At 41.9% G+C, this 27,060-nt stretch overlaps 1 protein-coding gene across 1 annotated transcript; it reads left to right on the forward strand.

Moving 5' to 3' along the window:
• Window positions 1–25,668, forward strand: exoc3l1 (exocyst complex component 3-like 1; the record flags this gene model as incomplete). The annotated part of the gene is made up of 15 exons (XM_080736804.1): window positions 1–124; window positions 2,674–2,849; window positions 3,561–3,780; window positions 4,749–4,961; window positions 10,041–10,240; window positions 11,372–11,590; window positions 13,963–14,033; window positions 15,211–15,328; window positions 16,471–16,596; window positions 17,590–17,690; window positions 18,502–18,618; window positions 19,420–19,690; window positions 23,143–23,298; window positions 24,352–24,485; window positions 25,482–25,668. The coding sequence occupies exons 1-15, from the start codon at window positions 85–87 to the stop codon at window positions 25,666–25,668; spliced, it is 2,349 nt and encodes a 782-aa protein (XP_080592930.1). The 5' UTR covers window positions 1–84.
• Between the last annotated feature and the right edge of the window lie 1,392 nt (window positions 25,669–27,060).

Consider the following 27,060-nt stretch of genomic DNA (forward strand, 5'->3'; position numbering starts at 1 on the left):
CCTCGGCACTCGGAGCGCTGGCCCTCAGGGAAGAGGAGGCTTGGTGGACAGAAGAACAGGCGGTTGGCTGAAAACTGAAGTTAAATGTCAGACAGGGAACAGAATGGTGGTGACAAACCAGAAGGTACTGTAATGGGCACACACACACGCACGCACGCGCGCACGCACACACACACACACACACACACACACACATACACACACACACACACACACACACACACACGCACACACACACACACACACACACACACACACACACACACTATATCACTTGTGGGGACATTACATAGACTTCCATTCATTTTTATGCAAGTCCTGTGGCCTTACCCTAACCTCTATCCCTAAACCTAACCCCTAACCTTAACCCTAACCCTAACCGTTGTGGGGACCTACTATTTTGTCCCCACACTGTCAGAGGTCCCCTGCAGGTGACTGTGTGAACATGCGTTTAGTCCCCATAAGTATAGCTAGACAAACTCACATGCACACACACGTGCGTGCGTGGGCACACACACACACAAACACACACACACACACACACACACACACACACACACACACACACACACACACACACACACACACACACACACACATACATACACATAAACTCACTCACTCACTCACTCACTCGCAGTGCCAGCACTGTCAAGTGACACCCATTTCTTCCAAAGTCTCACTAAAGAGGAAACAGCACAGTTGGATGGCTAGTGTTGAATTTCTATGAGTGTGACTGAATGTCAATGAACTTCTGCCTATCTCAGCCTATCATGTAAGGAACAGCCTCATTATTTGATAGACATACAGCGCCTAATATACAGTATATTAGTCTGTCTATTTCTGTTTCATATAGAGAACGCCTGCCTGCCCTGATCACAATGTTGGTGACTCAAGTTCTTCTCATTTATAAACATGTTACAATCTCTGTAACAGTGTCGCAGCTGATGCTAACATCATCTGTGTTGCCATGAACTCTATGGCTGTGACTTTCACCGTGATGGTGCAGTTCGAGAATGCATTAGGCTATAATGGCTCTCCTGAGAGGGAACTCTATCGGTTTGTTGTTTGGCAGAATTGCTGATGATGACATATTCAGCACTCCGATTTATGTTCATGGTGTTACCTTACCTTACAGCCAGTGAATGAATACTTGCTTACCCTTAACCCTAACCTTTACCTTCAATGATCAACTCAAAACCATAACTGTTACCATAACCTTGACGTAACCCTAATTCTGACTCTAACACTAAACCTCTAACCATCAACCATATAACGAACACTATTCAATGCCTTACTTTCCCTCTTTCACTGGGGTAAAACTCACATGAGTCCAATAAAACACAGACAGATGCACATTCACATAAAAGATCTGCGCGGTGACTCACGTGCTGTGCTGAGTCACTCATTGGGTTGTTATTGAATTAAGTTAATTGGAGAACCACATCCTGTGATGCTGATTATGATGCTGTCCGACTGCCTGCCTGCCTGCAAGACCTATATCTATCTCGTTCACTTGATGACTGCCTGACAGACTGCCTTTACAGGCTGGCCGACAGATATGTGTCTGTCTGGCTCGCTTTGCTGTGTGACCAGCTGACACGCTGATTAGTAACGGACTGATTCTGACATACAAACAGAAGGCCTTGTTTGAGCTGATAAAAAAGATATCCTGTCTTGAAAATCCATTCATGCAGCGTCACACTAGTTGTTGATGCTTGGCGTGCTAAAAGAGAGTTTTGTTATTGACCAGTTAATCCTCCTTGCATTTCACCAGTATAGACCTGGAGGACTCCAGACAAGGTCAAGGAAGTAAATGGTGCATTTATATAGCACTTTTTATCCAAAGCGCTTTACAGATTGTGCATTGCATTCACCCACACACATTCATACACCAATGGAATGGCAGAGGAATGCAAGGCACCAACCTGCACAACGGGGGTTCAGTGTCTTGCTCAAGGACACTTCGACACTAACTCTGGGGGAGCCCGGGATCGAACTGGGAACCTCATGGTTACCATCCGGCCGCTCTACCGGCCACTCTACCCCTGAGCCACCAAAGCATGGCGTTTAAGTGGTTAACTCTCGATTCTGCAGTGTGGGACAAAGGCAATATAGGTAACAGTTTGATAAATATATTATTTGTAAACAACAACACCTTCTTATTCCCCTATGAGATACATTAATCCATCAAAGAGATAAGACAGGAGAGTGATTCAGAGTGAGAATGGAATGTTTACTGGAGAGAGAGAATTCAAGACAGGTACAGTACAGAAATAATGGTTCAATGGTTCGTGCTCTCTCTGACAACAGTGACAAGTGATGTTTTGACATGAGTATAAGTATGGTCATTTCGTCAGTCAATGGATGACGTTTCAACAGTACATAGGATGTTTCTTGTCCACAAGTGGGTTCCATATACGCGGCAAAGAGTTCATAGGTTTCTGAAGGGATGTCCTTCCAGGCCAAATCAATTCTCATTGTTTTTGGTACAGGCTCCATGGCAGTAGTCTACCAGACAGAAGCCTGGCCTTGTAAATGCCGCACATGGCAAATATGGCAGGACACAGTCACTGTACCTAACAGTAACACAGTGGTGGCCTATGTGCTGAATGACCATACGTTTGGTCTCCATTTCTCCTGAATGTAACCTGTTCCTTACATATTTGACAGCTGTGGCACCCCAACCGGATGTGTGGCCTGAGGTGGAGCGTGCTGAGCAGCTGGCGCGGGGTGCCGCTCTGAAGTGGGCGTCAGGTGTGTTCTGTCGCCCTGAACATCTGGAGAGACTGAGTCAGTACAGGAAGAGAGAAATCCAACGGACCACATCCATACACTCCAGACTCAAGGTACACACACACACACACACACACACACACACACACACACACACACACACACACACACACACACACACACACACACACACACACGTGCAAAGTACAGCACACGCAAAGTTGCAGTCGTACCATGTATGAAAAGCCAAATCCAAAAGGTAAAATCTGCAGAGGTTGTTGTTTTGAATCAACACCACCAAAAGTAGGCCTACAAATGAACAGTGGTGGAAAAAGTACTCTAATTTCTTACTTAAGTAAAAGTATCAATACTGCAACATAGAAATACTCTGTTACAAGTAAAAGTCTGGAATTCAAAATGTACCTGAGTAAAAGTAAGAAAGTATTGGCATCAAAATGTACTTAAAGTAGCAAAAGTAAAAGTAGCAGATCTACAAGCAGATCTACGAGCAGATCTACACGACACGGCAAAAATGGTTTATATTGTTTTATAATATTATAGTTTATATCTGCAACATAAATAGTAACTAAAGTTTTCAAATAATTGTAGTGGAGTAAAAGTACAATATTTGGATCCGAGATGTAGTGGAATAGAAGTAAAAGTGTTGGAAATTGGAATTACTCAAGTAAACTAGAACTACAAATATCTCAAAAGTGCACTTAAGTACAGTAGCCTACTTAAGTAAATGTACAGTTACTTTACACCACTGCAAATGAAAATATTGATCCGACAATTTGTGCTGAATTCTTGTGGTTCTCTTCCAGTCTGTGGTCCAGTCCTACCTGGAGGGGGTGGGCTGGGGTCTTGGCCAGCTCCGAGTGGCCAGGGCAGAGCTGTCAGATGTGTCCCACGCCCTGCGGAAGGCGGGACTGGAGTCCAGTCGCAACGCTGAGGTGGTCAAGTCTCTGGAGACACTGACAGAGCTGTCATTCAATCACAGTCAGCTGCTTGCTGCAGTCAGCAACCTGCCACGACTCTACGCTGGTGGGTAGAATATTTAACAGGCTATTCTCCTCGTATTCCCTGTCCTACTGCTCGGCTCTTCTCCCATCCTCCTCCACTTTTTCATTAGCCCGGGGGTTCTCAAAGTTGGCTCCCGAGAGCCCCATGGGTCTTAGAGGGGGTCCCTGGGGGTCCCCTTGCACAAGTTAGTTAATATAGTATCAAAATTAGTTTAACGACTTTAACCCATTTTATCGTAAGTCGTCTATTCGAAAATACCCAGTCTATTCTACGAACTGGCAACAATTTACAATTTAAGCATTTAGCAGACGCTCTTAATCCAACACAACACATCGCAATGCAACACATTGAGAGCTTGTAAATGGGCTGAACACTTTTGAAAATGAGTTTGAATAAAAATAAATAAATAATCAGAAGGCCCAATATATGGGCTATCAATTTGGGGGTCGTTGACATGAATATTTGGAGAACCACTGCATTAGCGCAGCATCTTCTTCATCACAAAGTCTCACTGTCGTCTCCTCACATCCCTGTATTCATCCTCCTTACCTTCCTCCCATGGCCTTGCTCGTCCTCCTCCTAGGGCTGTCACGATATGACATTTTACATGACGATTAATTGTCACTCAAATAATTGGCGATTAACGATTTAATTGTGTTTTTGTCGTTGATAATTACATTTCTGTTTGGCTTTTAGGCTTTGAAGTTGTACATGGTAGATATGCCACAACCTAAATATACAAAGAAATTACTGACATATTTGACAACTTACTACTTAAAAAATAACTTTGATAGTGGAAATAGCCGATCTACAAGCTCACAACGCGTGGCGAACACGTTGTGAGCTTGTAGATCTGCTATTTCCACTATTTCGGAAATTTTTCAACATTCACGATTATGACGATTATGACAAAATGATTGCGATAATGTCAAATAATCACGATTAGACGATTATGTAATAATTGTGACAGCCCTACCTCCTCCTGCCAGTGCGTAGCATGGTGGCAGAGACAGAACGCCTGGTGGAATCACGCCGCCTCCTCGAAGCCCATGCCCGCCTGATGGATCTGGAGAGCTGGCAGGACGACGTCCTCTGGCAACTCCACCGAGGAGCTGAAACCTCCGGAGGCGGCCTCAGCGCTGAGGACGACCAGCTGGTGACCGCATACTTCTCTGGTGTGGGACGTCTGGTGGAGGCCCTGGGTGAGTGCCGCGCTGCGAGCTTGTAGATCTGCTATTTTTTGAAAAAGTCGTGAAAAATGTGTGCAAATCTTTGAATATGTATTTTCAAAGCGAACGTTTGTAACTCAAATTTTGCTTCATGGGTGGTCCCTGGAACTAAATATTTTGAGATGGGGGTCCGTGGCCAAATACATATCATCTTGGGGGTCCCTCACATGAAAAGGTTTGAGAACCACTGACATAGTAGTCTCTCAAGAACAGACTAATAGTAGAGGAAAAAATGGGCCAGAAGTTGACCATACCCCTACCCGGGGTAGAACAAAATGTGACATGGTTTTTTCATATCTTTAGGATGTACCCTTAATGAAATGAATTGTCACAAGTTTTGCTTTTACTGCAAAAGTCGTGAAATTGATCCATGAAGGGACTCATCACAAAAAAACGCCTATCCTGAAAGATGGAGTTCCAAGTCAAACCTTTGTCATTTTCTACCTGCTGGTTGTTTTTACCTCATACTTGCACAGATGGTCTACAGGTAGTGTCCCTACATCCCAAAACAATCAGAATGCAAAAATGTGGTTCTGTTTTGAATCAACAGCCTTTTATATAAGGACTTTCTATAGGCGGAAATGACATTCCTAAGGAAAATCCCCCTGTAATCATGGTGATAATCTTCTATAAGGGGTAGTACAAACCCTGTTAAGGTTTTTTCATAACTTTTACTTGTCCTCTTCATGAAATGGATGGTCAGTAGTTTTACTTTTACTGCAAAAGTCATTAAATGTATCCATGAAGGTACTCACCACATAGGCAAAAAAAAAAAAACGCCTACCCTGAAAGATGGAGTTCCAAGTCAATCTTTGTCATTTTCTACCTGCTGGTTGTTTTTACCTCATACTTGCACAGATGGTCTACAGGTGTCCCTACATCCCAAAACAATCAGAATGCAAAAATGTGGTTCTGTTTTGAATCCGTAGGCTTTTATATAAGGACTTTCTATAGGCGGAAATTACATTTTTTAAGGAAATGTTCCCCTGTAATCCTGTAAAATCTTCTATAATGGTTTATAACATCTGACAATGTTTTTTCATAACTTTTACTTGTCCTCTTCATGAAATCGATGGTCAGTAACTCTTGACGTCAAGTTTAAATAATCAATCAATAATCAAGAGGCGATCAAGAAATTGTTACAGTACTATTCATAATATATAGCCATTTAACACTTATTGCACATTAATGAATGATTGTTTTAATTATATTAAATGATAATATGTTTTACTTTTGTCAATTCTCATCTTCATAGACAAACTCACAGTCACAACAACTGGCCAATAAAAAAGAATATTCCAGTTCTGTTCAGAATTTGTCATCTCACATCTTCCCACAAAATATTAGAAGACACTCAATAGTCGGCTTGATAAAAGCAGGGGTCAACAAGCAGGATCGATAATGTGCTCATTATCAATACAAATGGACAAGCTCCATCCCTACTTACTACTTAGTTGAATTTACACAATATTTTTACAGATTGTCTATAGGGAATACACCAACACCTAAAAGAAACCAGAAGAATATGTCATAATATGCTGCAGGTTTGTTATGCTATGCAGCAGGGTTTTTATTTTATTTTCCAGAGTTCCTCTATCTATTAATACTGTAATAATGCCTCAAATACAACACAATGACTGTTTAATAACAGGGATTACAATTTGATACCATGTCTCTACACACTTCATATTCATTTAGAATCTACGGATGGTTATCAGGTATAGGTATATATGTGTGACATTCGTAATGCCAAATAATCAATCAGCTGCTTTTTCTCATTTTCATTTATTTTGTTTATTTCTTTTTCAATATTTTCACATCAACAACTATTTTGAGCAGTATGATGGAGACTGACCAATTTTTACCAGCTTGCTTGCAAAGCTGGTCAATGGATACAAAGCGATGATCTTCCAAATTCTGACGTAATTTTGGCAGGAGATTTTGTGACATAATCCGCTGTGTATCTATTGGCCAATGGCTGGTCAATGGATTTATTGAATTCTGTCTTACTGTTTATGTTATAGTAATAAATATGGTATGATGGTAAGTATTATTAAAATATAAAAGGTAAGAAGGAATTCAGTTCCCAGTGGATTTCAACTAAGGGCCACTACAATGCTCCACAAGGCTGGTCCACAAGGCACAAGCTGGTATAAAAGGATTGTGTAATTTCTTGTTTATTTTAGTTTACAGTCAATGCACTGTAAATACAGGAGTAACATTATGTGCAACACAATCCCACAGAGAGACATTGAGGCACGTACTACTTTGACTGCAACAATCCTTATCATAGCAGTAGAGTTGGGTGAGGTCTCTTACTGCTTGTTACAGGCTATGTTTTTGAACAGGACAGGCTGTAGTAATGTAGTCTCATCCTTTAGCATCCAACCCTTCCCAACTAGATTCCACAGAAGGGGTTTGGGGACATGATTGTGGCACCATATACTGTACCAGTTTGGTACATAGCCTGTTGAACATTCAAAAGTATCCTCAGTGATGTGAGACTGGCATGGCTGTCGTTGATGCAAGAATACAAAGGAGCTCATCAAGACGGGAACACGGCTGGCCCTTTGCCTTCTTTTTTAGGCCATAGAGAGAGAGAGTGAGGGCATATTGTCTTGCACATGCTGAAGCCTCTGGTAGACTATCTGTCAAGCCAAAGGTTCTCAGACCCTGACCCAATTTATATACATGGATGTACTTGTGTTGCTCATCTAATATGTTAGTCGACAACTCCTTGGAACAGCTTCGATTGTCATGCATGCTGGTCATGGGATAGACAACGATACGTCCCTGTGTCTGATATTACAAATACATTGGGAGTGGCTTTGTGTGAGAGTCTTCCAGCATGGCACGCATTGACTGGATGCAATAAGCAAAACAACCGCTTTCAACAAGCTGGAGAAGCACATAAATGAGCTTCAGGGTATGAGAATCTTTGGCTTGACCGATAGTCTACCAGAGACTTTAGCATGTGCTAGACAATATGCCCTCATTCTCTATGGCCTAAAAAAGAAGGGAAAGGGCCAGCCATGTTCCAGTCTTGATGAGCTCTGTTGTATTCTTCCATCAACAACAGAAATGTCAGTCTCACATCTGCCTCCCACTAAGGATGCTTTTGAACAGCATGTTCAACAGGCTATGTAGCAAAGTGTTATATCTTATATATATATATACCACAATCGTGTCCCCAAACCCCTTCTGTGGAATCCAGTTGGGAAGGGTTGGAATATTGCCCCTGTATTTATATGGACTGTCCTGCTTGTAACTAATTCAAAGAAATAAAAACATTGGTCAGTCTCCTTCAGACTGCTCAAAATAGTTGATTGATAATTGATTGAAAAGGAAATAAACTAAATAAATGAAAATGAGAAAAAGCTGCTGATTATTTGGCATTAAGAATGGTGCACACAATATAGTATATTCTACTGCATGTAGGCCTGCCCTACATACATACTGCATTTAAGTCTGACTACCATAGATTGCTTGGAACTCCATCTTTCAATTTCATGACTTTTGCAGTAAAAGTAAAACTACTGACCATCCATTTCATGAAGAGGACAAGTAAAAACACTGTCAGGGTTTGTACTACCCCTTATAGAAGATTATCACCAGGAGTACAGGGGAATTTTCCTTAGGAATGTCATTTCCGCCCATAGAAAGTCCTTTCATGGATCAATTTCATGACTTTTGCATTAAAAGTAAAACAACTGACCATCCATTTCATGAAGAGGACAAGTCAAAGTTGTGAAAAAACACTGTCAGTTGTTGTTCTACCACTTATAGAAGATTATCACCAGGATTACAGGGGAACATTCATTAGAAATGTAATTTCCGCCTATAGAAAGTCCTTATATAAAAGGCTACAGATTCAAAACAGAACCACATTTTTGCATTCTGATTGTTCTGGGATGTAAGGACACTACCTGTAGACCATCTGTGCAAGTATGAGGTAAAAACAACCAGCAGGTAGAAAATGACAAAGGATTGACTTTCAGGATAGGTGTTTTTTTTGCCTAAGTGGTGAGTCCCTTCATGGATCAATTTCATGACTTTTGCAGTAAAAGTAAAACTTGTGACAATCCATTTCATGAAGGGGACATCCTAAAGATTTGAAAAAACAATGTCACATTTTGTTCTACCCCGGGTAGGGGTATCTCAAAAACTAAGGCTCTTTTTTAGGGTTTTTTCCTCCTCTATAACTGAGCTCCAGCTAAGTGAAAAGGACCTTTTCTTTGACGATGGCTATAGCCAGATTGCTGACATAGAAACATAGGTTTTTCAAAAAACCTTAGAAGGATTGAAAAGACACTTATAGAATCGGGTCAAAATTCTAATTTTCACTATTTTTCAGAAGTTGTTTCTTGTTTTATACATTGAGACTTCCATAAATGAAGTGAATGATGAAACATGAATTACCTTTGTGTTACCTTTCTGCAAATGGTCACATGTGAGGACCACAGTTGAAAAGCGTTTATAACTAAATATTGATTTGGAAGTAGACTACAGTCATCTGATAGAAAGACAATAGCCACGAAACAAACCAGAAATCAGAAAACATTCGGCGCAGTGTAAGTCTCAAGATAAATACATCACTTTAATGTAGGCCCATTTGGTTCCATTATAGTAAGGGAAAGTTAGCCTATTGCTAGACCAATCTGGGAACTAAATCTAAATCACTAGCTTTCTTCACAAATGTATTCATAAAGGTGTCTACTATCACCTCTGAACTTTGTCAAACCCAACTCCCTTGACATACTTTGTGGGAGCCAATCAAAGTTGGGGGTATACCCAGGGCCTTGGATTAAAGGGGGAAAAATAAAAAAATGGCCAATATGAACATACGAGGTGTGTAATTAGGGTATTGTTGGGCTGCTCAATCCATTCCAACCATTAGTTATCAGTAAAAATGACTCCTTGGGATTCCAGAGATATACAGCTCTGCATCTGTGGCCTAATGGATAGCATATGTGACCTAATGCATATCAAAGTGGGGGGGGTCCTTGATTTCCAAAAGGTTGAGTAATGACTGCACTCCATCCACCACTGCAGGTAAGGAGCTGTGGGCCGTAGTGAGCAGTGGCTTGGCCCTGGCCCGTCAGAACCCCACGCCCTTTGTGTCTGCAGTGCGGATCGTGGAGCGAGAGGAGGCCCTCGACCAGCTCTTCCTGGAAGAGAGAGGCGGTGCCAGTGGCCACAGCAGACCACTCCCCCCTGGTAGACCCCGCTGCTGGAGAGAACGCCTCTTCCAGGTAAGTCCAACTCGCACAGCGGCAAGGACTCGAGGGAGTGCTGTGCCCAGGGGCGTCACAAGGGGTAGGAAAGTGAGACTGAATTACTGGGCCCCAAGGTGGAGGGGCCCTAATAACTTTATCTATTGAAAAATAGCAGATATACAAGCTCACAGCGCGGCACCGAGTGCCGCGCTGCGAGCTTGTAGATCTGCTATTTTTGAAAAGTTGTGGAAATTGTGCGAAAATCTTTGAATATATGTATTTTTTAAGCGAACATTTCTAACTCAAATTTTGCTTCTGGGGGTCCCTGGAACTAAATATTTTGAGATCGGGGTCCGTGGCCAAATACATATCATCTTGGGAGTCCTTGACATAGGTTTCTTGCACACATTTTCACGATTTTTCAAAAATAGCAGATATACAAGCTCGCAGCGCGGCACTCGGTGCCGCGCTGTGAGCTTGTATATCTGCTATTTTTCAATAGTTAACATTCATGGGGGGCCCGCAGTGAATCCTTGTACCCAGGGCCCAGAATTTGGTGTGACGCCCCTGGCTGTGCCCACCGTCGAGATGTTCAGATATGTGGTGGTCCAGATTTGAATTAGTTGTCCAGAACCGCTTATCCAACCAATATGCCCATTTAAGGGCATGCATCAGGGATATCCATATATGGGCTTAAAAGGGACACAGGTAGGTAATAGGTAGATACAGAGATCTCCAAATATGGGCACAAAAGGGACACAGACAGACAACGGGTACTCTGACAAAGATTGGCAGTGCAACGCCCGGACTCTAGATGTGGAACCTCCAGTATAATCTTCTCGCTGATTTGTGCTGACATCGGGCATGTCCATATTTGGGCATAAACCGTCCACCCGCCACTGACAGACACGCACACAACTTGACCTTGAGATAGAGAGACAAATCAAGAGTGGGGTTATTGTATCTTCTTCCTCAAGTTTCCTCTATCTGACCTTTCCTTTTTAACTTTGAAAAGCTCAGCCAATCCCTGAAAGCTGAGACAGCCAGGGAAATCGAGCACAACAACAAACTAATGTACCAATAGAGGCCAAAAAAGTGTTTTATGTACGCAGAAATGCTGATATAGATCAATCTTCTATTACTTTCAACCTTCCCTGCCCATGCCAGGTACTAGACGAGGCAGTGTCCACACGGTTCCGTAGTGTATCCTTCCTGCACACACGCGGCCCAGGACTGGCTGGACACCTGTCTGCTCTCCAGCATGGTGTCATGGCCGACTTGGCCACGGTACGACACCTGTTGGAACACTGTGTCCCCCCGCACTACTGCCTAACAGGGGCTTATCTGAGGGCCAGCCACCGCTGCCTGCAGTCTCACCTGGCACAGGTCTGTAAGTCTACATACAATATAGTGCTCTTGGCACAGTTTCCCCTGTGAGAATTCCCTGCATGGTTAATATTGACTGTAGTTCATAGATTTATTTTGTTATTTCATGGATCCTCAGTTTGATATGCATTAGGCGCAGTGGCGGCTCCAGGGAATAATCAGCAGGGAGGCCATCAATTTTCCAAGGGGGACACTTTATATTTCAACACACCCCTATACATAGCAAGCCGATTTTTGATGCGTTTTGAGCCAAACTAGTAATGTCCATTACAAGTTTTCTCACTGAAAAGATTCGAATTTCCCGTGCTGCATGCACAACAACACAGGAAAAGACATCAAAACAAACTCAATCAACACAACTCGGTGCATCACCAGTGTAGGCTACCTTTTATTATTGCATTTTCATTACTATTAATTTATTTAAAATAATCACAAACAACAAAACATATATAGCATATATAATTAACACCTGTAAAACTTCTTAAAATAATGGTGGCTGGCCAATCTGAACTGGTCTAATCAAAGTCTAATCTGGGTGGGCATTGCCCCTCAATGCCTCCCTGTGGAGCTGCCTTTAATTAGGCCACAGACACCCATTTGATAACATTTTTCATCTCTGGGACCCCAAGTCACACTGTAAAATCTTCTTATTTTCATATTTGTACACTTTTTATTAGTCCAGCACCCAGCCTATATGGCCTTGGATGTGCATGCTTTTTTGGCTGTTTTTCAGCCTATTTGTTAACTGAAGTTCATAGAAGAACATATGAACTTTATAACCCTGGCTGGCATCCCTATTTACATCTATCTATAAATGCGACAAATCTCTGTCTGTCTGTCTGTTTGTTTGTTTGTAATCCGCGTATCTCGAGAACCGTTCGTCCCACCGGCTTCAGATTCGGCACGCGCGTTCCCCGCCGCCGCGCGGAGTGCAGTGCCGGGCCTCGACCCGACCCGACTCGCGGTTTTCCGAAACCGGCGCGAAACGTTCGGAATCTCCTTATGCGGAGCTGATTGTTAACATCAGGCTGTTCCGGAGGAAATCGGCGCAAGCGCTGAGTCATTGTGACATCACTTCATAAAAGGCTCTGACATCACGTACGCCACATGAGTCAACACAAAATCTCTGTGAATGTGTATGTATGTATGTAATCCGCGTATCTCGAGAACCCTTCTTCCCACCGGCACGCGCGTTCTCCAGATATGGGCATAAAGTCTGACATCAGAGTTTTCTGCAACCGGTACTGTGTGTGCAGAGATCTTCATATATGGGCATAAGTGGACAAAGACAAACAGATGGTCAAAACGGGTCCTATGACAACAGGTATATTGGGGTTTGCATTAAAGGGTGGGGCATTCATGGGGTTTGCATTAAAGGGTGGGGCATTCATTCCCTATTTCAAATTCGGCACGTGCGTTCCCCACCGCAGCAGGTAGTGCAGTGCTCGGCCTCGACCCGACCCGACCCGATACACGATTTTCTGGAACCAGCACGAAAGGTTCGGATTCTGATGTCTGACATCAGGATTTTCCGGAACTGGCCAAAGATCTCCATATATGGGCATAAAGTGGACGCAGACAGACAGATACAGATATCTCCATATATGGGCATAAATGGACACAGGCAAACAGATGGTCAAAACGGGTCCTATGACAACAGGTATAATGGGGTTTGCATTAAGTTTGTCTCCTCCTCCATCTGTTTGTCTGTGTCCCTTTATTCCCATGAAAAAGCGACAGAAATCTCATATATGGGCATAAAATGGACGCAGATAAACAGATATCTCCATATATGGCATATATGGGCATACAATGGATGCAGAATCACAAAGATCTCCATATACGGGCATAAAAGGGACACAGACAGACAGATACAGAGATCTCCATATATGGGCATAAAATGGATGCAGATAGACAGATATCTCCATATATGGGCATATATGGGCATAAAATGGACCCAGAACTATAACTGCAGTGATCTCCATATATGGACATAAAATGGACACCGACAGACAGATACAGATATCTCCATATATGGGCAAAAATGGACACAGGCAGACAAATGGTCAAAACGGGTCCTATGAAAACAGGTATAATGGGGTTTGCATTAAAGGGCGGGGCATTCATTCCCTATTTACATTGTTCCGAGTTGGCCAGGTCGCCGACTAGACGCTCGGGCGGCCCAGCTTCTAGTTTTTTTTTATTGCTTAACTACAAGTACAAGCTCAATATAACGTGTCACATTGCAGCAAGTTGTGTGAGCTTGTAGATCAGCTGTTTTTAGCTATTCGTCGCACAACAAAGTATATAGTTAAATCACCACTACATGACTGCACCTGCATCCACTGCATATGAGCTTGTCTCTGGCCTAGGTTAGCAGCTGGGAGCTAGAGAGTGGAGAGATCTTCGCTGTGCTCAACTGGGTGCTGCACATCTACAACAGGTGAAAAACCACACCAATGAAGTTGATGATCCAGGCATTGACATTGACACTGTTTTCAGGATTCCCCGACTGGGCAAGTGCTCCTTTGAGAGGGGACGCAACCGTCTATAAACACAAGACGAGATATCTGTCTAAACACCTGAACGTGGCCAGCACGCTCTGTCTTACTACAATGGCTACATTTAAAAATGTAAAATAACGAGTGTGAAACCATAGACATATTCAATCATAGCTACAGTATATACTTTATTTAAGTATTGAGGTACAGTATGACATCTTTTATCGCACAGCCCCAGAAAGTAAAGAAATAAGTGTTAAATTGAGTGGTAATTAAAATCTTAACTATCATTTTATAATGGACGACTTACTTTTCGGGCAAGTGGGCATGACCTTCGGGCAAATAGAACATGACCCCTGGTTGATGATCTATTGTGTCAAGCTGCTGTCTTTCTATCTATGCTGTATGTGTTTACAGTTGGTGTTCAGGGGCAGGGCTGGTCATCTTGATTTGGTGCAACATTATGAAAACTAACCCTAACTATGTGAAAAGACAACAGCATGCAAATTACAAACTTTTGTAATGAACCATAGAATCTTAACTACTTAACTTTCAACCTAGCAAACATTTTCGAAACATTTAAAAACAAATGTGTAAAAACATTCAGAAAATGTTCTAAATCAGCAAAAATACAATCGGCCATTAACGTGACACGTCGTACAACCAAGTATAAAACAGCCGGGTCGATCAATGAAACTAACATACTAGTATGCTTCAAGTTCATATTCATCAGGAGCACAATATGAACACATTTTCAAAGGTTTTAAAGAAAACATACTGTGATTTTTTTTTTTATATGAATGTTATATTATAAATCAAATCTTTATGTTTTGTCAATTATTTGAAGCCTATTAATTAGTAAACCATCCCGGTCATGTGAATTCACATTATCATGTGTCTTCTGCAGACCGAAGATCTGTGTGTGTGTGTGTGTGTGTGTGTGTGTGTGTGTGTGTGTGTGTGTGTGTGTGTGTGTGTGTGTGTGTGTGTGTGTGTGTGTGCTCGTGTGTACAGTACGTGCGTGTGTGTGTGTCTCCCTTCTTAGACCGATGAAGCATGAATGCCATGCAAATATCATCCCTGAAAATCATCTAACATCCAATAGTGTTGTTTTGGCAGCCCAGAGATGATGGGCCACCCGGAGCTGCAGGCTGAGATAGAGAGAGAGGAGCTGGGACCTCTCATCTCCCTGGAGGGCCTGGAGCAGCTGCACAACAAATACGTCCACCGTGTGAGGGTGAGGACTCTGAGACAGGATGCACATGAAGTCAGGGACGTGCTGGGCCCCTGATTCAGCCCGGGAAAAAGAGTTGGAGAGGCCCTCATTGCGCGCTATAGAGAGAGATCTCTTTCTATAGCGCTGCTGCTACTCAAAGATTTGCCATTTCAGATCATGACAAGTGACAAGCCAGTGGGCCAATTACATGAGTTATATTTCGTTGTTGTCGGGTGGAAACCTTGTATGTCCAAAACCGTTAGTTTTGTATTTATCATTTAAAAAATGATTTAAACTAGTGAAAACACCCGATCTACGGTGCGAGGCGTTGTGTTCTTGTAGATCAGCTGTTTTCACTACTTTTGTGCGACGGCCTTGAATGATGAAGCAGGGCTTTGCTTTGCAAAAAAATGTACAAAATGGAACGAAGGCCGACATTTTATTTTTACATTTTTTCCTAATGGCCGGCCTGGACCGGCCAGGAATGAACCGGCCGTTCGGCAGTTGTCCCGCTTTTCCCAATGGCCAGCACGTCCCTGCATGAAGTCATGCTTTTTGCACAACGTTTCATCCTGGGATTCTCTCTATCTGTCGGCTGCCTGGGGTTGATTCCAGGCAGTCAGTCCTTCTCTGCTGTAAATCCCTCCCTCTCTGCGTCTGTCTGTCTGTGTGAATGGATGCCTTCACCAGTGTGCCTGTTATGTATTATAGAGACGTTACACAATGTAGTAATTAACTCCCTTATTCACTTGTGTTTAACGGCAGTGGTTCTCAAACCTTTTCATATCAATGACCCCCAAATTAATTTGTATTTGAACCAGTGTTATAGACTATTGACTATAAGGCACGTGTATCAGCCGAGAAGGCATATCCTGGTCACAATACTCTGGGAGATGGAGTGCTGAGGTGGAGCACCACACCTACCATCAGCTCCCTTTACTTACTGCACAACTTGTCATGGGTTCAACCAGGATTGAACCCATGACCTTGTGGTTCAAAGACTGAGCTACCTGGACAAGCTGTGAACTATTTGAAAATTGCCTTTAGCCGATAGGTTTAACTGGTTAAATCGATTTTTATGCTCCCTCAAGGACCCCTGGGGGTCCCCGGAGCCCACTTTGAGAAGCAGTGCCTTACGGAGCGGTGTGTGTTGCTGTTTGCAGAAGAGCGTGTCAGAGTGGATGCACAAAGCTCTGGAAGTGGAGCTGACGGACTGGCAGAGAGACCAGGAGCCAGACACTGACCACGAGGGCTTCTACCACACCAGCCTGCCTACTATTATCACACAGGTCAGCTCTCTCTCTCTCTGTGTGTGTGTGTGTGTGTGTGTGTGTGTGTGTGTGTGTGTGTGTGTGTGTGTGTGTGTGTGTGTGTGTGTGTGTGTGTGTGTGTGCGTGCGTGCGTGCGTGCGTGCGTGCGTGCGTGTGTGAGTGTGTGAACCTTTTAGCCCATGACCCAAAAGAGAAATTACACATTCGCCCAGGATCCGGACTAGTGAAAATAGCAGATCTACAAGCCCAAAACGCGTCGCCTCGCGCCGCGTTGAGAGCTTGTAGATTGGCTATTTTTCTTCATTATTATTATATTTTATTTATGGAATTTCTTATGTGTGTTTTTTGGGAGGGGATTTATTTTTAATATAGCCTATATATATTTTAAAAAGATATTTTTACTTGAGTCGTGACTCGTGGCCCATAAAAATGAATTTGTGGTGCTGTGATTCATTTGTTGGGAGGTTGGTTATACATCTGTGATTGTGGAACCAATGACAATAGACATACTCTTGTTGCTCTGATGCAGTGCTTTATTGAGACATAATCATTAGCAAAGAATAAACCAATTTGGTTATTCCTTCATTAGTGTTGTGTAGCCAGACAACTATTCCACAATCTCCGAATGCTATATTCAGTAGAGTCTGGAACTACACCTCCTGAAATCAGAGTAACTGAAGCTGGTATTTCCGTTCACGAAAATATATTTTAAATGTAATTTCTGATAAGCAGCATATATGATTCTAATCTATTTATATTAGGATAAATGTGCCTGACGAAACAGTAAAAACAAAACAGAAGTGTGGAGGAGGCTTCACATCTGCTTTATGGCTTCTCATGGCGGATACTCACGTTCAGAACTTCCGTGCCCCAGACTGCATGATGAAGGCATTTGCAAATTGTAGGAGTCAACGGTCTGGTGACGCGAGTCTATTCCTTTATTAATATCTCATTAAAACATTGCATTGGAGATTGTTGTGTTTGCTCATGTAATATTGGTGTTCAATACAGATGCTGGAGGAGAATGCCCGGGTGGCTCTGATGATCGGACAATCACTACGAGACCAGATAATACAGATGGGCCTCTATGAGATGGAGAACCTTTTAAACAGGTGTGTGTGTGTGTGTGTGTGCGTGCGTGCGTGCGTGCGTGTGTGTTTGCAGTGTGTGCAGTGTGCGCGTGTGCGTGTGTGTGCGTGCGTGTGTGCACAAAAGAATGTGAGTGTCTGTACATACAGTAAGTGTATATGTATACCATTCAACTTGGATTCATCATTTTCCCTTGTTCTATTATATAATATCTCTTTATGTCCAGGTTTCTTGTTCTATTATATAATATCTCTTTATGTCCAGGTTTCTTGTTCTATTATATAATATCTCTTTATGTCCAGGTTTCTTGTTCTATTATATAATATCTCTTTATGTCCAGGTTTCTTGTTCTATTATATAATATCTCTTTATGTCCAGGTTTCTTGTTCTATTATATAATATCTCTTTATGTCCAGGTTTCTTGTTCTATTATATAATATCTCTTTATGTCCAGATTTCTTGTTCTATTATATAATATCTCTTTATGTCCAGGTTTCTTGTTCTATTATATAATATCTCTTTATGTCCAGGTTTCTTGTTCTATTATATAATATCTCTTTATGTCCAGGTTTCTTGTTCTATTATATAATATCTCTTTATGTCCAGGTTTCTTGTTCTATTATATAATATCTCTTTATGTCCAGGTTTCTTGTTCTATTATATAATATCTCTTTATGTCCAGGTTTCTTGTTCTATTATATAATATCTCTTTATGTCCAGGTTTCTTGTTCTATTATATAATAACTCTTTATGTCCAGGTTTCTTGTTCTATTATATAATAACTCTTTATGTCCAGGTTTCTTGTTCTATTATATAATATCTCTTTATGTCCAGGTTTCGAGAGGCTCTGGTGGAGTTTGGCAAACAGCATCACAGGGATCCAAGTAACTACAAAAACAAGTTCTACCTCCATTATCTGCTGGCTTCCATCAGTAACTGCATCATTCTGAAGTAAGACCTTTGCAAGAAGAAGATAATAAATAAATAAGCAAGAGAAAGAGAAAGGCAGCTTGTGTTTAATTCATTCATTAGAGAGACTGGAGTCTCTGTGAGGGGAGTGATATAACACTTGAACAGTACTGTACAATATGTCCGTGGTTAGGGCATTCACTATAGTGATTTTTAGTATTAGAATTATTCGACCTCAAAGTATTCGAATAGTCGAATATTCGACAGGACTGGCAAAACTGTCAGAGGCAAACATTGTGAAAATAATGTTCACAACGCATGCTCACAACGCCTCGCAACGCGCATGCTCACAACGCCTCGCAACGCGAGGCGTTGTGAGCATGTAGATCTGCTATTTTCACAATATTTATCTGTGGAACCGAGTCACATTAATACCTACAATTCCAAGTGCTTGTCAGGGTGGGGGTCCCCAGTTCAAATATGTTTATTTTGGGGGTCACAGCCCAAAAAGGTTTGAGAACCCCTGGTATAGAGCATTAACAAATTCCTCCACCAGGGGCATTGACAACACATTCTTATGTCTTCCTATCTAGCCATGCTTTATAAACTATATATTTTTTAAAGAGAAAAAAATGCGAATATTCGACTTTGGTGAACAACGTGGAATAGTGACTTTGATATTCGAATATTCTAATATTTGGTGAATGCCCTATCCGTGGTCAAAAAATACAGAATGGACATTAACATTTATTTCCTCTCAAAATGCTGCATTAACGTTTTCTCCTCTCCTTACTGTATATTCATAGTAAACCAATCAAATCCTGTTACTTCCATCCTACCCAGGGCGTCCACGGAGAGCCTGCAGCAGCAGCAGTCGTCCCGGTCAGCGAGCCAGTTCACCCGGACTCCCCCCAACCCGCTGGCAGCCCTGGACCGGGCTGTGAGGCGAGCCTGTCGCCTGGTGATGGACCAGCTGCTGTTAGATCTTAAACCTTTCCTCCAAGGTTTCCTCACTCGCCCCTGGCTGGCCCAGGGGGACCCCACCCCCAAGGTTTGCCAGGTTCTGGAGCGACACCTGGAGCTGTACGGCCGCGTGCGGCCTCCATGTCGACAGGTCAGATTTCTCTCCATTTTGGGGATCGGATCCCTGTGCAATTTGCTTTTGGAGTACATACTGTAGATATTGACCCTTGGAAGGCACTACAGCGGTGTTAGGCGACAGGGAGCCTGTGGGGTCAGTACTAGCCCACCAGCGATGATATCTGACATTATTATAATTACACACTACACAGGTAAGTAGGATATGTACAACAATGGCTTTGCATTATTAAACCGGGTAGGATGTATGCAGAGTTCTCGTTCTGCACTATAGTCAGCTTCTAGTTCTCATTGCTCAATGCAATAATATTTGTCATGCTCTCTTATTTATGGTTTAAAGCTTATTTTATTTTAACAGTATTGTTTATTTTCTGAACGTAATATACTATAAATAATAGTAATAATAATAATAAAAAGAAACACACACTGATTGAGTCTATATATATATATATACTGTATATCCCTTGACAGCTTCCTGAGGTTTTGGTATATCTTATTCCACAATGGAATAAGATCCTTCCCCTAAATAGTTTTTAATGCTGTTTGGATCGTAGTGGCCTGGCAAAATATTGTGGAATGGTATTGAGAGGTTTCATGACCCACTCCAAATGTCTTAATGATATCATAGAGCAACTTAGATTGCTGAGGATGTGTTGTTGGAACATGCAACATGTTTACGAATGGATTCCAGCTACCTTTTTCCATATGTCCCGCAGATGAGGAAGAAATGGGGTGGGGCTTCTTCTCAGATGACAATCGGATGTATAAACATGCTAGTGGGGTGGAATGCACACATCTTGTTCAATACATACATCAGACGTCTTCAACAGGGGGTCCGGGACACCTAGGGGGTCCTCAGAGTTACTACAGGGGGTCCTCCAAATCTTTGTGTGATAGGAACTTTTTTTTCCTCCTTTTTTATGTTGACTACTTGGACCCTAGCGTCCATATTCTGAGAACTTTAGACAAAAATAGCAGATCTACAAGCTCACAACGCCTTGCGCTGCGAGGCATTGTGAGCTCGTAGATCGGCTATTTTTGGCAAAGAGGTTTAGTGTAGAGGGGAAAAAGAGCAGACTAAGTACAGAGTGAAAGGTCAAGTTTATTATGTATTGATGGTTCAAGTGGTTAAATATCTGAAAACACAAATTGACGTGAATCCAAAATACTCTGATGATTGTGCTGTCAAACAATGAAACTATATGGAATCTATGACAAGGCTGTGGGGGTCCCTGCTTCATCTCTCCCTCAACTAAGGGGTCCTTGGCCTGAAAACGTTGAAGACCCCTGACATACATAAACCATGGAGGAGCCTTTAGCTGGTGGGAGGGACCTTTGGATGATATGTCGCAAGCTAAATGCATAATGATACAATAACAGTTTTGGAAGTCCCATATCCGCTCTGTCTACACTAGGGAGTTGTAATTGTTCCATATGCATTTGTGGGCGTTTTCCATTCAAAAAGAAATGTGTTGCATATGCAGTCAAATTGCTTGAAACATTTCACAGGAATATGTATTGGGAAGGAGATAGTTCAACAATTCATTCTTTGGGGCAAAGGGAAGCTGGAGGTAGCACTTGTTCCAATTAACGTTATAGCCAGAGCTCTTTGAAACACATTAACAATATCAAGAAGAGCTGGGCTACATTTCAAGGGCGTGATACAAAGCAATTTATGCACTGAGTCACTGCTTATGCAGAACAACATTATGTCTGCTGAATGCATTTTAAATGGGAACTAAACCCTAGGCAAATGTTATGAGTTTGCTGCCATCTAAAGGTCCTTAGCCTACATACTGGTGATCGAAAATCACTTGAAAATATACAGTATATATGTTTTGGGGCTTTTATGCCTTTATTGATAGGACTGACTGACAGGAAATGGGAAGAGAGATGGGGAGTGACACGCAGAAAAGGTAGTTGGGATCGGGACTCAAACCAGCGACACGCTGTCAGGCTACACTGAGCCTATGTGGTATGCGCCTGGACCGGTAGGCCAGTGGGCAACCCCTGAAAATATATTTTTGGGAGTGTTGTTTGAAGTGTTATGTACAGGAAGTGTCATTTGTTTTTCGAAAAAACAAGGTTTTTAAAAGGCATCATCAAACTGTAGGCCTATATGAATGAGGCATCAACTATATGAATAGCTTGATGCAAAATATTCTCTGATAGATCTTTGGAACTATTGAAAAATAGCAGATATACAAGCTCACAGCGCGGCACCGAATGCCGCGCTGCAAGCTTGTAGATCTGCTATTTTTGAAAAAGTCGTGAAAATGTGTGCAAATCTTTGAATATATGTATTTTCAAAGCAAACGTTTGTAACTCAAATGTAGCTTCTGGGGGGGTCCCTGGAACTAAATATTTTGAGATGGGGGTCCGTGGCCAAATAAATATCATTTTGGGGGTCCTTCACATGAAAATGTTTGAGAACCACTGACATAGTAGTCTCTCAAGAGCAGACTAACTGAGCTCCAGTTAAGTGAAAAGGACATTATCTTTGACGATGGCTATGGCCAGATTGCTGACATAGAAACATAGGTTTTTCAAAAAATCTTAGAAGGATTCAAAAGACACTTATAGAATCGGATCAAAATTCTAATTTTCACGATTTTTAAAAAATAGCAGAACTACAAGCTCGCAGCGCAGCACTCTTGTATATCTGCTATTTTTCAATAGTTAAAGCATAAAATAATGATACACAATATAGTGTACCCGTTCTGAATGGGTTAAAGGTTAAATGACTAGGCTGAGGTAAGTGTACCTGTACATCTGATGTAAGCAACACAGCTGCTAATTTAAAAGAATGGGTGTGTTACAGTAGATGTAGGTGTGCCAGTGTCATCAATAAGTAAATAGTATTTTCAGTGCTAATGTAGGCACACCTAAATCTAACTTACCCGTTATTCTTTTTTTTATTAGCGGCAGCTGTGCTGCTTACAAACTCAGCCTAGCCTTAATCTCATAAAATTGCCACTGACTATAGGGCCTAGGGCAGAGGTCTTCAACAGGGGGTCCGGGACCCCTAGGGGGTCCTCAGAGTTACAACAGGGGCCAAATCTTTGTGTGATCAGGTTTGATCACTTGAACCCTAGCATCACTATTCTTAGTGGAACATTAACCAAAAAAATAGCAGATCTACAAGCTCACAACGCCTCGCAGCTATTTTTTGGCACAGAGGTTTGGTGTGGAGGGAAAAGAAGAGCAGACTAGTAGGTATTGACAGTTCAAGTGGTTAAACATATGAAAATACACATCCAGCCTACACAGATGATAGTGCTGTCAAGTCTAAATTGAATGAGAAATAATCCATGTACATTTTTAATCTGCAACTATACGATATGTAGTGGGGGTCCCTGCTTCATCTCTCTCAGAGCTAAGGGGTCCTTGGCCTGAAAATGTTGAAGACCCCTGGCCTAGGGTTTAGGTCCCCTTTAATAGCACCTACTGTATATTGTGTCCCTGCAGCGTCTTCAGGAGGAGTCCCAGTGGTTGACTGTAGTGGAGTATGTAAGGGCTCTGATGCAGAAGAGGCTTGTGTGTAGGAGTGCCGAGGACAGGAGACAACTGGCCCAGCGTATGACTCAGGACGACCAGCAGTTCAGAGAGATCTTCCATGGCCTGGTGAGGAAGAGACGAACCACTGTCATGTCGTTTTGTATTTGGGTAATCATTATACCACAGTTAACCCATTTAGGCCTAGAATTATTGAATGCTTTAACCAGTGAAAAATAGCAGATATACAAGCTCACAGCGCGGCACCGAGTTTGTAACTCAAATTTTGCTTCTGGGTGGTCCCTGGAACTAAATATTTTGTGATGGGGGTCCGTGGCCAAATACTAAATTTTGGGGGTCCTTCACATGAAAAAGTTTGAGAACCACTGGCATTGTAGTCTCTCAAGAACAGACTAACTGAGCTCCATTTAAGTGAAAAGGACCTTTTCTTTTACGATGGCTGGCCAGATTGCTGACATAGAAACATAGGTTTTTCGAAAAATCTTAAGAAGGATTCAAAAGACACTTATAGAATCGGGTCAAAATTCTAATTTTCAAAATTGTTCAAAAATAGCAGATCTACAAGCTCGCAGCGCGGCGCGCTGTGAGCTTGTATATCTGCTATTTTTCAATAGTTAATTAGATACGATAACGATAACTATAAAAATATATATTTGTCCATTGAAGTGGTTGAGAGTGGATGGTGGCGTCCACACCACAACGATAACGCCGACATAATTGACGTGAACGTCGATGTTAGCGTTATTGGGTGCAGTGGGAAGGGGCCTTTAGTTCTGACCTTGCACTCTGTCTGGCTGAGGGGCATGATTCTAATGAGTACCAATAGGATTTGTAAATTGTACATTGTGTGTTTATATAGTCTTTATCCAAAGAGTTTTTCAATGTGCTTTACATTTTCACACGCACGCACGCACGCACGCACGCGCGCGCGCGCACACGTGTAATACGTTATTTCTTCATGATCCAAACTCTTCATAAACAATATTTTGTGCCAATATTCTTGAGTGCATTTATGTGTATATGTTTTCTTTCATTTTTTTTTTACATGTGCAGTATATGTGTATGTGTATAATATATGTCCTATATTTATATATATACATTGTATATACAGTACCGTAATCCTAACCTAACCTTATTGTGTGTGTATGTCTGTTGATCCAGGAGGGGGAAGGGTCAGTACCTGAAGTGAATCCTCTGGCTTTACTACCAGTGTTGGCAGAATTCATTCAACTCAAGGATCCTGGCATGCTTAGTCTAGAGGTGTCTGGACTTGTAGGAAAGTACCCTGACATCAGGTCAGTCTCCCATCTCCCTATAGAGCATCGCAGCGGAAGTGGTTTATGGTGCCACTTAAAAATCGTCATTCATTTTCCCCATAGACTTTTACAAAAATATTTATAACAATTATGTTAAGCCTAGAACCAAGCCATCCATGATGGCAGTAAATCATGACCATAAAACCTTTGATCCTATCTGAAAATATATTTTAATATTAATTTGATATACTACATTTAATAACTACCCTTTGTTTAGCGATTTTCAAAATGTTCTTTTCATAGAAACAAAGGTTGTATGTATGGTCATGATTCACTGCCATCCTGGATGGCTTGGTTCTAGGTTTAACATAATTGTTATAAATATCTTTGTAAAAGTCTATGGGGAAAATGAATGACGATTTTTAAGTGGCACCAGTAAACCACTTCCGCTGCGATGCTCTATTACTTGCAAAAATCCAGTAACAGACTCAACACACTCTCCTTTCCTAAAGTGCCTTAAATGCTCTAAGGCTTATTACACGCATACTGCAACGTTAACTGGCTGGGTATTTGTAGTGTTTGGTTACTATTTTGAAACCAATAGAATTTCCATACAACAATAAAAGCTAATCAAAAAGCCCACAACGTGTCACTGCTCCACATGTTGAGCTTGTAGATCGGCTATTTTCGCTATCTTTGAAATAGGGTTTAAGTAGTTAAACTGTTCTCCATTTTGCTCCTGGGAGTCACCAGACCCCACTCCTTTCTGGTTCAAATAACATTTAAGAAGGACATAGAGTCTGCACACTGGTTAAGCTCCATAAGTTTATATATAAACTTATGGAGCTTAACCAGTGTGCTGACTCTATGTCCTTCTTCATGATTCTGCTTGTCTAGCACCTGGGCCACGGATGTGCGTGCACTACTCTCTTCAAATAACATTTAATTCATAAAATTAATTCCGGATTACAGTTTTAATTCAGATTAAAGATGAATCCTGAACATGAGCCCCTGCCCTCTCTCCTGTCTCCTCAGTGAGGAGCACGTGTCCGTGCTGCTGGACATTCGTGGGGACATCACTAGGGACGTGAGAGGGACGGTTTTGGACCTGCTGGAGCAGAGTGCCCCACCCCTCCCTGCAGGATACAGGCCCATCTTCACAGACATCCTGGTTCCTCCCTCCACCATGGCCTTCTGCCTCCCTACTGCCAAGTGTGCGTGACCATACTGACTAAAGCTTCAAGACTGTGACAGTAGGATCGGAGTGGATTCCGGTTCCAGAAGGGATCACTGACCAGATCACCTTGACCATCTGTTTCACTGTCAGGGGGTTTGAAATTAGGACTCTCCATGCAGGTGTCCAACTTTTCAAATTGTCCCTATTATGGTATAAAACTCTGTAGCTGCTAATAAGTTAAATGACATGGTAAAATTCTATATGCATCCAAGGTGGCTTGTTGATTCATTCCCTGATATTCATTCCCTGATAAAACTGACTTGCTCCACAAACTCCACATATTCAGCCAGGAATTGCAGTTTTCTTTTACTCTTAACTGCTACGCACATTTCATTCGTTTCTGATATAGCTATTGAGCTGTAAGTGTAAAATATCTGATGTATGCATTCCTACCGATGAATACAACCAATGGGATTTTGAATTAACTTTGTAACTTAAGCCATATCGCTGTTGATGTGATGTTTCTTTAGTGTGTCATTGTGTAATATAAAATTAATAAACCACACATTTGTGTCATATTCTTGAAAGGAATATCACCGGTTAGGGTTGTGTGTGTGTGTGTGTGTGTGTGTGTGTGTGTGTGTGTGTGTGTGTGTGTGTGTGTGTGTGTGTGTGTGTGTGTGTGTACAGAGCTATATAATATTGATTAAACCCATTAAATACATTCACTTGCAAGTAAAATAATAGACACATGTCTCATGGCGTGTCTGTCTGTAAACATCATACAGACATATCCCTGGATTTCATCATGCCTGCCACCATTTGGAGTGGCAGTGGCTCAGGGGTAGAGAAGCTGTCATTAGAACAAGGAGGCTTCCTGAAGGGTTCCCAGTTTGATCCCGGGCTCCCCCAGAGTTAGTGTTGAAGAGTCCTTGAGCAAGACTCTGAACCCCTAGTTGCTGTCAATTTACAGCAACTAGGGGTTCAGTCAATTTACTTAGGCCTACTCCACTACATCTCAGAAGCAAATGTTGTACTTTTACTCCACTACAATTAATTGAAAACTTTAGTTACTAGTTACCTTGCATATATAAATGATAACTAATATTGCAAAACACATATTAACCACTTTAGCCCTAAAAGATCTACAAGCTCACAGCCTTGTAGATCTGCTATTCTCAAACATGTTGTAGGCTACTTTTGGTGCTACATTTTGATACCAATACTTTTGCACTTTTACTCAAGTAAATGTTGTATTCCAGACTTTACTTGAAACATAGTATTTCTACATTGCAGTATTGATACTTTTAAACATTTGAGTACTTTTTTCCCACCACTGGTTAAAATCATGGTAGTAGGGGATCCACATGCCCAAAAGCTCAAGGAATAGGGTTGAACATGTGATGTTCTGCCGCACTTTTTATTTCTGTTTTATCT

This window comes from Nannobrachium achirus, assembly GCF_963921795.1.
Source record: "Nannobrachium achirus genome assembly, chromosome: 11".
Lineage (NCBI taxonomy): Eukaryota > Metazoa > Chordata > Actinopteri > Myctophiformes > Myctophidae > Nannobrachium > Nannobrachium achirus.